This window comes from Physella acuta, unplaced genomic scaffold (genome assembly GCF_028476545.2).
Source record: "Physella acuta isolate Inbredline_101_S28 unplaced genomic scaffold, ASM2847654v3 ptg000606l, whole genome shotgun sequence".
NCBI classification, from domain to species: Eukaryota; Metazoa; Mollusca; class Gastropoda; family Physidae; genus Physella; species Physella acuta.
The window spans coordinates 65,001-81,852 of NW_026732125.1; the positions used below are offsets into that span (position 1 = coordinate 65,001).

At 33.8% G+C, this 16,852-nt stretch overlaps 1 protein-coding gene and 1 long non-coding RNA gene across 2 annotated transcripts in view; both read left to right on the forward strand.

The window, feature by feature from the left end:
• LOC131947762 (uncharacterized) overlaps window positions 1–3,522 on the forward strand; it is an 8,257-nt gene extending 4,735 nt beyond the window's left edge. Inside the window, exon 3 of the long non-coding RNA XR_009387921.1 lies at window positions 3,446–3,522. This is a non-coding gene — a long non-coding RNA (uncharacterized LOC131947762). The remainder of the gene's footprint in view (window positions 1–3,445) is intronic.
• A 202-nt stretch (window positions 3,523–3,724) lies between these two features.
• LOC131947752 (uncharacterized) lies at window positions 3,725–16,758 on the forward strand. The gene is made up of 18 exons (XM_059309043.1): window positions 3,725–4,183; window positions 6,070–6,188; window positions 7,299–7,428; window positions 8,043–8,214; window positions 8,682–8,760; window positions 9,223–9,383; window positions 10,026–10,124; window positions 10,612–10,720; window positions 11,594–11,816; window positions 11,967–12,096; window positions 12,387–12,549; window positions 12,646–12,794; window positions 13,456–13,703; window positions 14,462–14,612; window positions 14,869–14,991; window positions 15,158–15,280; window positions 15,766–16,005; window positions 16,630–16,758. Exons 1-18 carry the CDS (start codon window positions 4,104–4,106, stop codon window positions 16,756–16,758), a joined length of 2,628 nt encoding a protein of 875 aa, XP_059165026.1. The 5' UTR covers window positions 3,725–4,103.
• Window positions 16,759–16,852: the final 94 nt, after the last annotated feature.

Below are 16,852 nucleotides of genomic sequence, written 5' to 3' on the forward strand. Positions count from 1 at the left end.
CCACTTACAACCCCACCCCAACCCCAACCTGATTTCAGCATCTAGATCTACTGGTAAACAAAAGTACTCCTCTGTCGTTGTTGAATGAAACGGAGTTCCTGTAGACCTACTTGCGTTTGGCAAACATCTTCGTAACAATAGCGATAATCCAATAAAACCTAATCCAGCTATCACTGAACCTTGAAGCTACACCTAGTTAGGACTCAATCCTAGATCCCAGCCCATTCGCTAACCAGTTCTAGTTCTGGCCTAAATACGATGCTTATAAAATAAATTTTTAAAAACTTAATACGACAAGGTATTGCTCTATTGCCATTCAACCGTTTATATTTGATCACCAGTATTCTTAGGGGAGGTGAGGGGAGGGGGGAAATCACCAAAAAGTGTGACGCCATTTACGGGTAATATTTCTAGGCGTAGGCCATCGACCCTCCTCATCTTAAGCCACGCCCAAACCTAATATGGCGTCTTAAAATATTAAATACTAGCGTACCCGTCCCCCGCGCGTTGCCGCGGGGATAGAAGTAAGTTTGACGAAATGTATTAGAATGATTTCAGCAACACGTTACCAAACATATGTTCTAAGACGCGTGACCGTCTTTTCTAAAAGTGAGTTATTTAAATGTAAACAATGCCTGCGCTTAAATCATAAATATCGGGACACGGGTTTACCTACACTACAGCATGTAAACATTGAGTGTACATTAATCACTCACCGAAATAATGTTAGAACACACTTCGGTGACCGCCCATGTGTCAGAGACGTACAGGGGCGCTCTCAGGGCCCAACCCCCGATTAGACTACCGCATATGCGCGGCGTACGACCCCTGGCTCCTTAAAACTAACAGGCGCCATCGTGCCAAATAGCATCCTGTTAATAATGATGCAGATTTCGTCATTCGCTAAAGCGACACAAATGAACCGGATTGTTTTCTTTAACACGTAAAAAAAGTATTTAACGTGTTTTAAACATCAGTGTGACTGATGCAATATGCTAGCGTTACTAATGGTCTATTATTAGACGCTCGATCTCAATTTCTGACTGGCTTACGAAATTAAAAATGATTTTTTTACAGAACCCTTCCCTAGAGTTTTATAATGAACTCCCCAAAGTTTCATGCCTATCGGATAAACGGTGTCACTGCAATTCACTTTTATTATTTTTATATACCGTACATAGAAAAAAATCTGACCCTCCCGTGGCGCCGCCCTTGCGTAATTAATTTTTTTTTACAGAACCCTTCCCTAGAGTGGTATAATGAACTCCCTAAAGTCTCATGACTATCGGATGAACGATGCTAAACTAAAATCGACTTTCATTTTTATATACCGTATATAGAAAAAAAAGCAAATCGCGCCCTTTCGGGGCGCCACCCCTGCGAATTTGAAATATTTTTTTTCGCAGAAACCTCCCCAGGAATATTGTCAACAACTTACTAAAGTTTCATGCCTATCGGATGAACTCACTGCAATTCACTTTTATTATTTTTATATACCGTATATAGAGAAAAATCGGAACCTCCCTTGGCGCCGCCCTTGCGAAATTAAAAATGAATTTTTTTACAGAACCCTTCCCTAGAGTGGTATAATGAACTCCCTAAAGTCTCATGACTATCGGATGAACGATGCTAAACCAAAATCGACTTTTGTTTTTATATACCGTATATAGAAAAAAGCAAATCGCGCCCTGTCGGGGCGCCACCCCTGCGAATTTGAAATTTTTTTTTTCGCAGAAACCTTCCCAAGAATATTGTCAACAACTTACTAAAGTTTCATGGCGATCGTGTGAAAGGTGTCACGGCAATTCACTTTTATTATTTTTATATACCGTATATAGAGAAAAATCGCACCCTCCCGTGGCGCCGCCCTTGCGAAATTAAAAAATATTTTTTTACAGAACCCTTCCCTAGAGTTTTATAATGAACTCCCCAAAGTTTCATGCCTATCGGATGAACGGTGTTACTGCAATTCACTTTTATTATTTTTATATACCGTATATAGAGAAAAATCGGACCCTCCCGTGGCGCCGCCCTTGCGAAATTAATTTTTTTTTTACAGAACCCTTCCCTAGAGTTTTATAATGAACTCCCCAAAGTTTCATGCCTATCGGATGAACGGTGTTACTGCAATTCACTTTTATTATTTTTATATACCGTATATAGAGAAAAATCGGACCCTCCCGTGGCGCCGCCCTTGCGAAATTGAAAATTATTTTTTTACAGAACCCTTCCCTGGGGTGTTCTTATCAATTTCCCAAAGTTTGATGGCGATCGGATGAAAGGTGTAAACCGGAATAGACTTTTATTTTTATATACCGTATATAGAGAAAAAATCGGACCCTCCCGTGGCGCCGCCCTTGCGAAATTAATTTTTTTTTTTACAGAACCCTTCCTAGAGTTTTATAATGAACTCCCCAAAGTCTCATGCCTATCGGATAAACGGTGTCACTGCAATTCACTTTTATTCCTTTTATATACCGTAAATAGAGAAAAATCGGACCCTCCCGTGGCGCCGCCCTTGCGAAATTGAAAATTATTTTTTTACAGAACCCTTCCCTGGGGTGTTCTTATCAATTTCCCAAAGTTTGATGGCGATCGGATGAAAGGTGTAAAACCGGAATAGACTTTTATTTTTATATACCGTATATAGAGAAAAATCGGACCCTCCCGTGGCGCCGCCCTTGCGAAATTAAAAATTATTTTTTTTACAGAACCCTTCCCTAGAGTGGTATAATGAACTCCCCAAAGTCTCATGGCTATCGGATGAACGATGCCAAACCAAAATCGACTTTTATTTTTATATACGGTATATAGAGAAAAACAAATCGCGCCCTGCCGGGGCGCCACCCCTGCGAATTTGAAATTTTTTTTTTTCGCAGAAACCTCCCCAGGAATATTCTCAACAACTTCCCAAAGTTTCACGGCAATGTGATGAGAGGTGTAGTAATGCATAAAGGACAAACACACACACACCCACACACAAACACACATACATTGCTTTTTATATATATAGATTCACTACAGATACATTGTGTGATTAAACTTAACTGTTAACTATGTGGGACCCACTTACTTATGATACCATTCTACTTAGAAAAAAATAATGGGGAAAAAAAGAATATTGGAAATCAGTTTTGTAATAGCGTTGCTCTACACTACAATCTACAATAAAATTATCATCACCCAACCCCATACAGACTATTAAAGGTTAAACGTGCCTGTCCCGCCTGTCCCCAATCGTTTTATATGTAACTTTCGTTTTTTCCCCACAAATTAAGTCACAATGTTTTACGATATTTACCTGTATCCCTTCTTCACAAATGTTCATCGTCTCCCCCTGCTGACGACCCCCCCCCCCCCCCTGCCGCCCATACTCAGATACAAACAAAAATTGTAAACAAACCTCGCTTCAACATAGAACAGTGTCAACAACTTTTTTTTCCAGAGTTGCTGACTGTTTGGTCTGGTACCCATATAGATGAATATCGTCTTTTGGCCGACAACTTCACGGCTCCCTATAGGTAGGTCTACATTAATGTATAAGATAAGTATCGATTAGCCTTAAACATAGAATTATGGACCATTAGTTACGTTGTGTAAATGTTAGTTCTTTTTTTAAAGGGGCGTTAACCTTTAATGATATTGCACATGACTGTTCTAAACATAGAATTATGGACCATTAGTTACGTTGTGTAAATGTTAGTTCTTTTTTTAAAGGGGCGTTAACCTTTAATGATATTGCACGTGACTGTTCTAAAAATAGAAATATGGACCATTAGTTACGTTGTGTAAATGTTAATTTTTTTAAAGGGGCGTTAACCTTTAATGATATTGCACGTGACTGTTCTAAAAATAGAAATATGGACCATTAGTTACGTTGTGTAAATGTTAATTTTTTTAAAGGGGCGTTAACCTTTAATGATATTGCACGTGACTGTTCTAAAAATAGAAATATGGACCATTAGTTACGTTGTGTAAATGTTAATTTTTTTTTAAAGGGGCGTTAACCTTTAATGATATTGCACGTGACTGTTCTAAAAATAGAAATATGGACCACTAGTTACGTTGTGTAAATGTTAATTCTTTTCTTTTAAAGTGGCTTTATGGAAGACAACGGCTGGCTGCAAAATTCAACCTACGACGGGGACTGCGTGAGTTTGGTCTACACCTGTAACCCAAATATGTGAGTAGATTTGCTAGTTTTACCAGTTTTAAAAAAAACCACATGGTTAAATAAATGATGGTGTTGTCCTTCATACTTCTGTTTACGTTTCTTAATTAATTTTGGCTGCTTTGGATTACTGTCTACGTGTAATTACATGCTAGGTTTCGGATGTATCTTTTGCATGGGTGCCGGACATTACTCCCCCCTCCCCGTCTATTACCCTTCTGACATTTCCCCCACGACATTACCCCCGGAGCATTTACCCCCCCCCCCCCAGGTATATCACTCTCCCCCCCCCCACCCCCGTCAATTACCCCCATCCAGTTATGAATAAATAATGGTTAGAATTAGAGCTAGTGATATAGTTAGATGTAAGTTTAGAGTTAAGATTAGGATTGATGTTGGGGTTAGGGATGGTTTTAGGTTTGTGGTTGGGTTTTGGGGTTAGGGCTCTTCAGCATGTGGGGCTAGGGGGGGGGGGGGGGTAGGGGGGGGGGGTAATTGACAGTGAATGACTTCGTGGAGGGGAATTTCAGTGGGTAATTGACAGGGGGTAATGTCATTTACCCTTTTTGCATCAATCTGCATCAACCCATCTGCATCAACCCATCTGCATCAACCCATCTGCATCAACCCATCTGCATCAACCCATCTGCATCAACCCATCTGCATCAACCCATCTGCATCAACCCATCTGCATCAACCCATCTGCATCAGCTATCTGCATCAACCCTTCTGCATCGACCCATCTGCATCAGCTATATGCATCAACCCTTCTGCATCGACCCATCTGCATCAACTCATACACAACCACGCCTCCCATTTTCAGTAATAATAAAAGACAAAGATTTGCACCCCGCCCCTTATTGTCACACATCTCTGCAAAAGGCCAGATTCCCCCCGCCCCCCCCGTCACCAATTTATACTTCCCTCCACTCCCTACCATGCCCTAGATCCCCCCCCCCCGTCACCAATTTATACTTTCCTCCACTCCCAACCCCACCCCTGTCAGTGAACTAATAGACTGTCCTCGGAAAGTTTTTTTTCCAATTCTATCCGAATGTGTCAAGCCACAATGTTTCTTGATAACTTTTCTCAGCTGTATGTCTCCATGTCTCCCTAGATCAGTGGTTCGTAAAATGGGTTCCATCGAACCCTAAGGGTTACGTGAGTCAATCTCAGGGGTTCGGCTGGGGTCCAGGCAAACACCCGACTTATGATTCACAATCGCATCTTGTCAGTGTAGACGATTAAATGAGCGATTGCAGGCATGCTAGGCTTTGTCGCTTAGGTACAAATCTACAGGCATGTTTACATAGGGCCATTTTGCGTAAATTTTTATTTTTCCAGACACACATACCTTCTTCAAATGCAAAAATATGTCAGAAAATGTTAATTTTCAGTTAAAATGATAACGGTATTTGGTTTATAAGATGTTAATGTTTAGAAATAATTAATTAAAAATCGGAAAAAAAAACAACAGAAAATTAAGCTGAGTTCGGTGCTCCACCCCCTTATAAAACTAGTGGGGTTCGGTACCTCCTAAAAGGTTAAGAACCCTCCATTCCCCTGACATTTACTTTTACCTTTCCCTTGGTGTCCAACTTGAGCCGTTGTTGGAATTTTCTAGATATCGGCTGGCATTGTGATATAACTTTGTTGAAATATCTTAAAATTATCGTTTTAACAAAAGCTCATTATCTGAATGCTGACATGTCTTTTTTTATATCAACTTCATATTGCGTCCGTAAAAGAAAGGATAAAACATTGTTAAATATCAGATAATTATATTTAAACCTTTTTAGTAACTAAGAAATTGTAACGAAAGCATATTTCACGTTTTTTAACATGTTGCATCTATCCCGTCATATTCGTCTCGCTGACGTCCCTTTACGTTTTCCCAGTCTAGGAGAGATCGGTTGCACTGCCACCTACCTCAATAGATTCACCGCCTGCACAGAAAGCCTCAACTTTGTTTGCATCTTTCGTGGAATTCAAGGTGACTTCCCGGTCTACCCTACAGGTTTGTGTACATTTAAAAATAAACCGGGAGTGATTCCCCCTAATTTTTCTACAAACGTCAAGATTTGCAAACATTCGATTTTTTTTTCTATTTGATCTTTTTTTTTTTTTTTTTTTTTTTTTTTTTTTTTTTTTTTTTTTTTGCACGATCACAAGACTTTCTCTATACTTCGTATATAAGAAAAAGTAAAAAAAAAAAAAATTAGCAAGAGCTAAAAATAGTTGAACCACTAAGGCCTTTAGAAGTTTTGTGAAGATGTAGGACGAGAGACAAATAAGAAGTGGTGGTTAAAGAACTAAAACCGGGAATTACCTGTTAGAATTATTGTATTCGGATTGGGGATGGGTCGTCCATCAAGTCATAAAATAAGGGGTCGGGGGTCGAATTTTTGTGACAATATGTGACAAGAGAGGTCTGAGAGGTTCAGAAAGTGTGATGATTTGTATTTTGTGTTTTAAAAGGAAATGCTTGAAACTGAATTTTAGCCGTTGTTTAGCATCTATTTAAACATGTTTTGTGAAAATTGTAATAAAAACTTAACAGTATAGATAGACGACTGAATTTTGAACGAAGTTAATATTTTAAAAAGAAATTGCTTTCTTTTTAAAAATAGCAAATTTTGAGGGTGGGGGTGTGCTATGCTAAGCTGGGATGATGTTTTACTGGGATGATGTTTTACTGGGATGATGTTTTACTGGGATGTTTTACTGGGATGATGTTTTACTGGGATGATGTTTTACTGGGATGATGTTTTACTGGGATGATGTTTTACTGGGATGATGTTTTACTGGGATGATGTTTTATTGGGATGATGTTTTACTGGGATGATGTTTTACGGGGATGATGTTTTACGGGGATGAAGTTTTACTGGGAAAGCTGGGAGGCTGATCTTTTATGCCGATGTAAGGGGAAATGTAAAACTGTTTTTAAACGTTCACATCGTTTGCGGACTAAAAAATGTATCTATAAATGTTAAGATCGATTCAGTTTTATTATCTCAAAATAAATCCTTTTGTTAGTTTTTCCCCTCGTTTAAGTAGGCCGGATGTCACGTGACTCGGAGTACTGAGTAAATTTACACATCTTTTCTTTTTTTCTTTTTTTTTCCAGCCAGAGAGGGTGTGGTTGTTCTAAGTAACGACTACATCCTGACGGAGTTTTACATTTCTAACAAAGTGTCCAATGTAAACGGAAGTGACGACACCTGCCTTGCTAAGCTGTCAGGCGGGAAAACCTTCAGGTAGTCTTTCTGTTTCTATTCAAATAAATCTGGGCTTATACGTCATATTGACTATAAATACAACAACTGCAGGTGGAGAAGGGTTAAGTGTCGTCATCAATCTCTTTAAAAAAAAAAACTCAATAAATTCTAGGAGACTGCGCTATTTAAGTAACAAGATGATAATGGAGTTTTCTAAGAATTTTGTTCAGGATTTCTTTTAGATATTTTTCTTCAAGAGGAGGTGCGGATCTTAATAAAATGTTTTAAGTGGTGGTGGGGGGGGGGAGGGGGAGGTAATCCAAAAACTAAGGCGGGAGTGACTGTATCATTGTGTCAATAAAACGTTGCAGTACAGTGAGATGTCAGTGGAGAGTTTATATATATGTATATATATATATATATATATATATATATATATATATATATATATATATATATATATATAGAGAGAGAGAGAGAGAGAGAGAGAGAGAGAGAGAGAGAGGGGAGAGAGAGAGAGACAGTGAAACATCTATTATGGTCTTTAATCAATATTTTCTATTTACATTATTTTATATCTTTTTAAATATATCAATATTACCATTTTTAAAACTAATTGACTGCTGATTTCATACCCATGTCTTATTGTCTAGTCTGTCAACAAGCGGTCAGATAGCCCTGCTCAACAAGTATGTGGGGACTACAGCGTTCTCTGACTACACTGAACAACAGGTCTCCTTCAGCGGTGATCTGGAGTCCTTGCTGTTCTGGGTGGACGGTCTCAAAGACAAGTGTGTGGCCGCCCGATTTGTGGACAAACAAGGGGTAATTAATTAGTTTGTGAAATAAAGTAAACAGAGTTTCTTCCAGGTATCTCTTTGGGGGGAAGGGGGCTTTGCCCCCCCCCCCCCGAATGAAATGAAATTTATATAATTTATATAGAAAATATATACTTTTAACAGTGTCCCGTCCCCCCTGAAGAAAGTCTCCCCCCCCCCCGAAAATTTCAAGTGCCCCCCCCCCCCCCCCCGTAGAAAAAAATCTGGAAGAAACACTGAAAGTAGATATCCTCAACTGATTTTTATGGAAACGACTTATGATTGGTTATTTTTGTTAAAATTGAAGGAAAAAGATAATGTGTTAAATTTGTTTAAAATTCGCCTCAATTATGGAAATTGGAGTTAAGTCAGTGTTTGTTGCTTCATTGGGAATTGTGTTTGTAAACAGATCTGTTTACAATTCATATTTCGTGTATGTTAAAAGAAACAACTGAGATCTACATTTTTCTTCAGGCATACACAGTGACCTTCACCTCCTGGCCATGTGACCAAGACTTACTTGTCCTGTGCCAAGTCGCAAAAATTCTACCAGGTAAAACACTTTGATGTTGTTTCCTGCTTTATTTTCTAACTATACTTTCATCTGATACAATGGCTGTTCTTTATTAAGTGTAGGATTTAGAAAGAGACATCACAAAGTCAGGTGTCAACTTGGACTTGCGCAACCTTTCTCTAGTTTCTTTCAGAAAACTCTTTGAGGATGGCCACTTAAACTCCCCTTCCTCAAGCATATTGGCCTCAAGCCCCACCTCTGAGAAAATGAAAACATATAATTTACATAGAAAATGTATAGATAAGTGTATAGATTACTTTTACCACAGGCCACCCCCACAGAAATTTGAAGTATGCCTTCTCTAAAGTTTTGAGTGCCCCCCCCCCCCCCCCCCAAACCCTCCTGAAAAGAATTTCTTGAAGAAACTCTGCTTTCCTGCCAATAGTATTTATTTTTGGTAGAACATAAATCTAACAGAATTTGGTTTGTATTTTTTAATAGAAACGCCAGTCCCAAGATTAAAGTTTGACAGTCCTCGGTCTAACATTATTAAAGTGGACAATGAAATCCAAATGCCGTCAAGCTATTACCTCAACATCAACCCAGTCAGACAAACAACACCCGCAGTGAGGTTGTACTGTGTTACTGCTCCACTGCAGCCTGTAAGTAGCTTGAATCAGTAGTGTAGTGTAGTATAGTCACAACTTTATCATTGTGAAGGAATGGTTTGTTTTAAATTCAATATGTAAATATACATATGGATGATAAATATACATACAAATAGTAACCTTCATAGACTACATATACACACCGTTAACAATATGCATACACAAGTGCATAAGCATGCACAATATACTCATTTACCACATATACATATATGTGTTTGTGTATATAAATATGTGTATATATATATATATATATATATATATATATATATATATATATATATATATATATATATACACACATACACATATATACATACACTCATTCACCACATACACATATATGTGTGTGTATATATATATATAATATAATATAATATATATATATATACATATATATATTTACATTTATATTATGTCATTTTGATTTGAGAATAAATTTTTTTAAATCTATTGGTTTTATAAATTATTTGCCAAGTAAACGCCTTTTTTCAGAGCAAGAGGGAAGTCTGAAATATTTTACTTCAACACATGATTTTTTACAAATTTAATGCATCATTAATACTAACTCTGTACTTCATGGTTAAAATAAACCATTTTATTAATATATTTTAATTCTATTTTAATGAACATTTGCAGCCTTTCCAGACTGTTGTTATATATGCCAATCAAATACCTGTTCAAACCTCATCTGGTGTTAATCAGACTCTACATGAGATTCAGCTGTATCGCAATAATGTGAGACAATTTTTCCACTATGTTTAATCCTTTCTTGGTATTTAAACTACATTGTAGGCCTATATTAAACGGTTCAATCACCTATCTTGTGTTAATGATATTGAAGAGCTTGCGGCTCAATGGACAACAGATTTTCACTGCTGTGCAATGATGTAAAAAAATAAGTTAAATTACCTATTGACCAAATCATCCATATCCCAGATGACATATAGTTCATATTTTACCCAGATCTCTATACACGAGCATGTATAGTCAACACTATGCCTCATCATCTTTACTTTTCCCAACTGAAGTCAGGTACCAGTCAGAGATGAGTGAACTCACAGATATCCTACTCACTCTAACCACTGAATATTTGCATTATTTATCATGTAGTGGGAATATAAAACTTCTAAGCTTTTTTAAAACAAATTATTTTTTTCTATGAATAAAACAATTTTACAAACTTAGCATTTTTTTGTATTTAGGATTTCTCTTTAAATTTCAGGGAGATGTATATCCCACTGACCAAGGAAATATTTACTACCGCTGTGAGATCAATGATGCTAATGATAACAGGGTGTTAAAGTCAAATAGTGTTTTTATTCGTCTGATTGGTAGGTTTTTATTTAACCTTCTTATTCAGACCAATAGTAAGCAAGTAAAGTTCCCTTTCAAACCTGCCTGGTTTATAGGGCAAGTGAAGTAGAGTTCACTTGTTTCTGTGACCTTGGCATATGAAGAGATAGTGTCAGACCTATAGACACAGCTTTTAATAACATGGCAATATGTGCAATATACACATACAGTAGATAATCAATTAAATTATAGGGGATTTGGTGATTATGAGGTAAGAAGATATTTATGACAATTTTAATCATTATTCAGAATTAATCTGAATGGGATTGTATTAAATATCATATACATCAAAACATCATCAAAATGTTGGTTAACAAACTAAATTTATTCATTAACATATTTATTAACTTAGTTAACTTTAGTTCAAATATTATTCAGGTAGAGTGTAATTTTTCATGCAAAATATAGCCTACTTTTTAAAAGCATGAGTTCATTGTTGAGTCTGTTGTCCACTCTTACCATTCAAACACAGCACACTAAAAAGCATCTAATTAATTTTTACAAGTCTACAAAATGGGATGGATTAAAAACAAAACTTAACAAGCTAAAAGTATTTTTAACTTAAATGTACAATGACTTTGTGATAATCTGCTACAATTAAAAGATGGATGGAAATTGGCTAAAACGACATCAGGTCATTCACGGCTGTACTGCTGTGTAAACTTTTATAATAAAATTTTACTACTGAATCAGATACATTTTTTCCCTTTCTATCTCTGTTGGATGGAAACTATCCAAGCAAAAGGACAATTACTTTTTACAGACCAATCCACTGTCTTGTGAATTTTTATTCACTGGTCTCAAAAACATAAGTCTGAACATTGTAAGTATCATTGCATGCTTGATTACAGATCAGGAGATATACGCTGTCCACATACCACTAAACAAGACGTATGATTACACAACTCGCGTGGCATGGATGCTGCACAAAGCCACTTTAATTGACAACTGGTTTACAAGTGACGCTTACTATGGGTTCAATGAAAATATAAGGCTAAACCTGAATGAAATAACTACAAGTTTACAAAGAATAACAACTGCAACAGGCTTTACACCAGTACCTAAACTGTTTATGTAAGTATCATTAATATATTGATTAATATATATTATATATTAATAATATATATGTATCAGGTGTTAAATGGGGTGTGTACATTTGTATATAATCTGAACAAAAAAAATAATATTAATGCTGATCAATTCTTTTTTCCTTTTTTTTTTCAGAGCTGATAATGAAAATCCTACTTTCATTTTCTATGTAAAAAGGACAATACCAAATAACTTTACAATAAATAACTTATCAAAAGCAAACTATGATAAGACTGTGAATGCATTAGAGTCTTCTATTAAAATGGTAACTGAAGAAAAAGAATATATATATATATATATATATATATATATATATATATATATATATATATATATATATATATATATATATATATATATATAATGTTTGTGTGTGTGTGTATATATATATATATATATATATATATGTTTGTGTTTGTGTGTATTTATATGTCTATATGTCACCTATATGTCTGAGTACTTATGTGTGTATTTCAATATGAGCTTGTGTTTATATACATACACGTATACACAAATAAACACATGTATGCATGTTAATGTAATCTTTTTACAAAGCTCAAGGGAAATCTAAGTTACTTTGATGTGGGCTCAGTTCAAGTGTTCAGCATTGACTGGTGCTGGAACACCTCAATTCAAGCTGATGCCGTTGGTTTAAATGTCACACTGCCTCGGTCCAGGATTGGCACTGTCTGGTCAAGTGCCCAGCTCTGTGCCCAAGGTAATTCAAACTTGTTAAATATACTATACAATATTTTTTTCTTTACATTTTTGTTTCTTCTAAAGGTTTGAAAGTATTTGTAATCATTTTGTGTAGATGGACAGCCTATCCTAACAGTGAGGTGTAATGGAAATAAAAAAGTTGGATTGTCTTGGAGTAAAATCAGAGTTAACCCCCTTTGTGACTACTCAAGGGTTTTACAAAACAAGACTAATATTACCCACATTTTGGAAACTGTCTCACAGGTAAGCTAGGTAATCTTTCTTGTGGTATTTATTGTTATATCTTCTGCTCACTTATTGTGTATATATTTGTCAAATATTTTTTACCTATTTATTTGATAAAATACCTTATTAATAAAATAAATATTTAAAACTTTTATAATATTAAACTTTTTTGATGCACTGAAAATAAGAAAATAAAAAGTCCATTAAAATTAATTTGCTTTCTTTCAATCTTTAATAAAAGCTTTGGTCACTCTTGAGATATCTTACATATTTTAGCTACCAATGCTTTTACTGAAGAAATCAAATGATATTTAATTTTTTTATTTTGAATGTAGTTAAAACCTTATTACTATAAATTATTTTATGTTTTATTTACCACTTTTTAGCAATTCTTTATTAATGAAGTTGACACCGATTAAGCTCTTACTAAAAATATTTGCATTAAAGCCTGATCAGTAGCTTTAATTAGACTTAAACCTGATATTCTTTCAAGGACACTGGAGATTAATTTGTCTGGAAAGTTTGAACAAAATTAATTTTTTCACATTCCATTGTTTTTCTATTGTCAAAACATATTTTCAAATTGTAAATAATTCATGCATTATTTTTTATGTTTTTCTTAGAGCTATTATTCAGTTATTTCAAAATAAATATAAAATTGTGTTCTCTTTTTTTTCAGCAAAACATTACATCTATCAATGTTACAACTATCATTGATGCTGTGAAAAACTTGACGAGTGTACTTAAAAATGGCACAACAACTTCCATTGACATCGTGTATCTAGCTGACATCTTACAGAAGAGCACACAGGTAGCTAATCTATCATCAGACACAGTGCAAGGCATTATGGACATGGTATCCAATTTGAAACGTTTTTCCAGAAATCTACTGCAAGAATCAAACCAGATAGGCAATGCCACAAATAGGTGAGTCATTTTATTTTACATGAATTAAATTTTTTACTTTTCTTTTTCAAATATACAGGCTATATCAAAGCAAGCTAGTTAAATATACTAAAAAAAATTGGTAACTCTAACCTTACTACTGTTTTTCTAGATAAACCATGGTGTGAAATGGTTAAAAGGTTAAAATATGAACTCCTAGTTTGCTTAAAATATTACTAAGTGGGCTTACTATTGTGACCTGTAAAGTTTTCAAAAACATTTAATTAATTTGATTGAATATAGTTAGTTACTTTCATTGCCTCTTCAAAGGTATACAATGCATTTACTGTAGGCCTGCATATCGTACACTGGCTATCTTATTTGAAGTACTTGTAGTTCTTGAATCAGATCCTTTTAAAACTCTATACTTTTGTGAGCAACTAGCAGATACAATAATTACTATACCCACTACATAATCTTCTTTAGTTAATGTATATGTTTTTGATTGATCTTTGGCAAAACATTTTATGAACAATGTCTGGTGTTTGCTTTCTGTACAGAAAATATTTTCAAAAGTACACTATATTTAAATTCTAGTGAATTTTTAGTTTTCACATTCCTAGTTTTGCTATTAATTATTATAGTTTTGAAACTAGAATAAGGTAGATTAAAGTAATAAAAATAATTTATTTTAATTTACATTTAAATTTTTCAAAATAGACTTCTTAAATTAATTATAAAATACTTATTCAAATGTCAAGCTAAATATATACAGTAAACATTTCCAAATTAAACTTCAGATTACTCAAAAGCATGGACCACCTTGGAAAACAAATTGCCTCACAAACTGAAGGTGGTCTTCATCATCAGAGATTGATATCTGGGGGATTAGGTTTAGATGTTTGGGACTTTGCAAATGCTAAAAATTTGACAACCATTATTGGTTTAAAGGTTTGTTACTAGGAGTTAACATTAATCATTTGCTTTTAACACTATGTTTTTCATTTTATTTTTTATTCATTTTTTTTTAGTTGTTATTTTGATTTGTTTTCTTTTAGCTTAATAACTTAACAAATTTCTCTTTGAAAAAACAAAACTTTTAAAACTTCCAAACAAAACACTAAATCTATTTATTAAATATTATTCACTATTTCTGATATATAACTATGCGTTATTAAAAAGAACTTGGTATATCTGGATATAACAGGTCCTGTCTGGAGGTGAAACAGCTGTTTTATCAGCAGGTGAGCTCATCTCTTTGTTCACTAAAGAGAACCTACACTACAACGCAGCGGAAGTGGCTATAATATTGCCAAGAGAGTTCATTGAGGTATAAAATATTTTATTTTAGTAATGCAGTCTTTTTTAAAAAGAAAATTTTGTAGATATTTTATAATATTTACTCCATATTGAATTATTTCAAATAAAAATAAATTTCGTATTAGTCTCAAACCAATGGCTCAACATTTCTAATAAAACAATAATTTCTATTACAGCAATTTCAAGCCAATGGCTCATCACTAAGACTGTCAATGAATGTGTATAAAGACACAACGCTTTTTACAAGCATCCAAGACAACAACAACAGAACACTTAACAGTAAAGTTATAGCAGCACAGGTAAACTAGCCTTTTCAAAATAAAAACAATATAAGACTATGCAAATGTTGTATTAGCATTTTATGGAGGGTAATGGGTGGAGGGCTGACAGAGCAACAGCCAAGGGCCTCTGATAAAATATATTTTTGTTATAACTATATTTGTGTTTTGCTGTTTATTATGTATTATTTTCTTTTTAAAAATCAATATAAAACAAGATCTGTAATTAAAGTAATAAGTAACATAAATCAAAACAAACACTGGAATAAGGAACAAAAAACTGTAAATAAACATATCTTCTTCTAGAAGTAGAATATTACAAAAGATTCAGTTTATGAGCTGTACATGCTTAGCATTGATTTTTAAAATTAACATATATCACTAATTAAAAAAAAAAAAATATATATATATATATATATAATGTATGTATGTATATATATATATTTATATTTATATTAGTAATATTTAGTCAATCGATGTGATTTCATTTACTCCATCACATACAGATTCTGTTGGACAGCCAACAAATTTCTGACCTGAGCCCATACAATGTGACCACTGTATTTTTACCCTCTCAACAACTGCCACCAAAAGCTAGGACCAATCTGACCACCTGTGTGTACTGGTCATTCACTGAGAACTCTGGTGCAGGGGGTTGGAGCAGTGACGGATGTATGTACCAGCAGACAATAGAGGGCAGGGACATATGTGTGTGTGACCACCTCACCAACTTTGCTGTTCTCTTGGTAATATTTACATATATGTATAATATATAAGTATATATATATATATATGTATATATATATATATATATATATATATATATATATATATATATATATATATATATATATATATGTAATATATATATATATATATGTAATATATATATATATGTAATATATATATATATATATGTAATATATATATATATATATGTAATATATATATATATATATGTAATATATATATATATATACTTATATATATATATATATATATATATATATATATATATACTTATATATGTATATATATATATATGTATATATATATGTATATATATATGTATATATATATATATATATAAATATGTATATATATATATATATATATATGTATATGTATATATATATGTATATATATATATATATAAATATGTATATATATATATATATATATATATATATATATATATATGTATATATATATATATATATATATATAAACATATTTTATAGTTATACAAATAATACAACAACAAAGTCATTTAATTTATTTCCTTAGAACAATCGCTTTTTTATGTATAGATTTTTCAAATATATTGTTCAACACTTCTATAATTTAGCATTAAATTTGTGTGTATTTAGAGCTTCAATGATCAAGAGAGCATGGACCAAGAGAATCAGCTGGCACTAAGTATCATCTCCATTATTGGGCTCAGTCTGTCCATCATTGGGCTTTCGTTATCCATTCTTTCATTCCTGCTTATAAAGTAAGACTTTCAATAGGAACAATTATCTTTTTACACAAAATCAAACTGAAGTTGCATTTTAATCGGAGCTTGTGTTAAATGTTTATTAAGAGTGCACT

Bases quoted from the DNA above. Each gene is read 5' to 3' on its own strand.
- LOC131947752 (XM_059309043.1), top strand. From the start codon at position 4,104: ATGGAAGACAACGGCTGGCTGCAAAATTCAACCTACGACGGGGACTGC. The intron at 12,795-13,455 runs GTAAGCTAGGTA...CTTTTTTTTCAG, and splicing joins TTTTGGAAACTGTCTCACAG to CAAAACATTACATCTATCAA. The intron at 16,006-16,629 runs GTAATATTTACA...GTGTGTATTTAG, and splicing joins CCAACTTTGCTGTTCTCTTG to AGCTTCAATGATCAAGAGAG.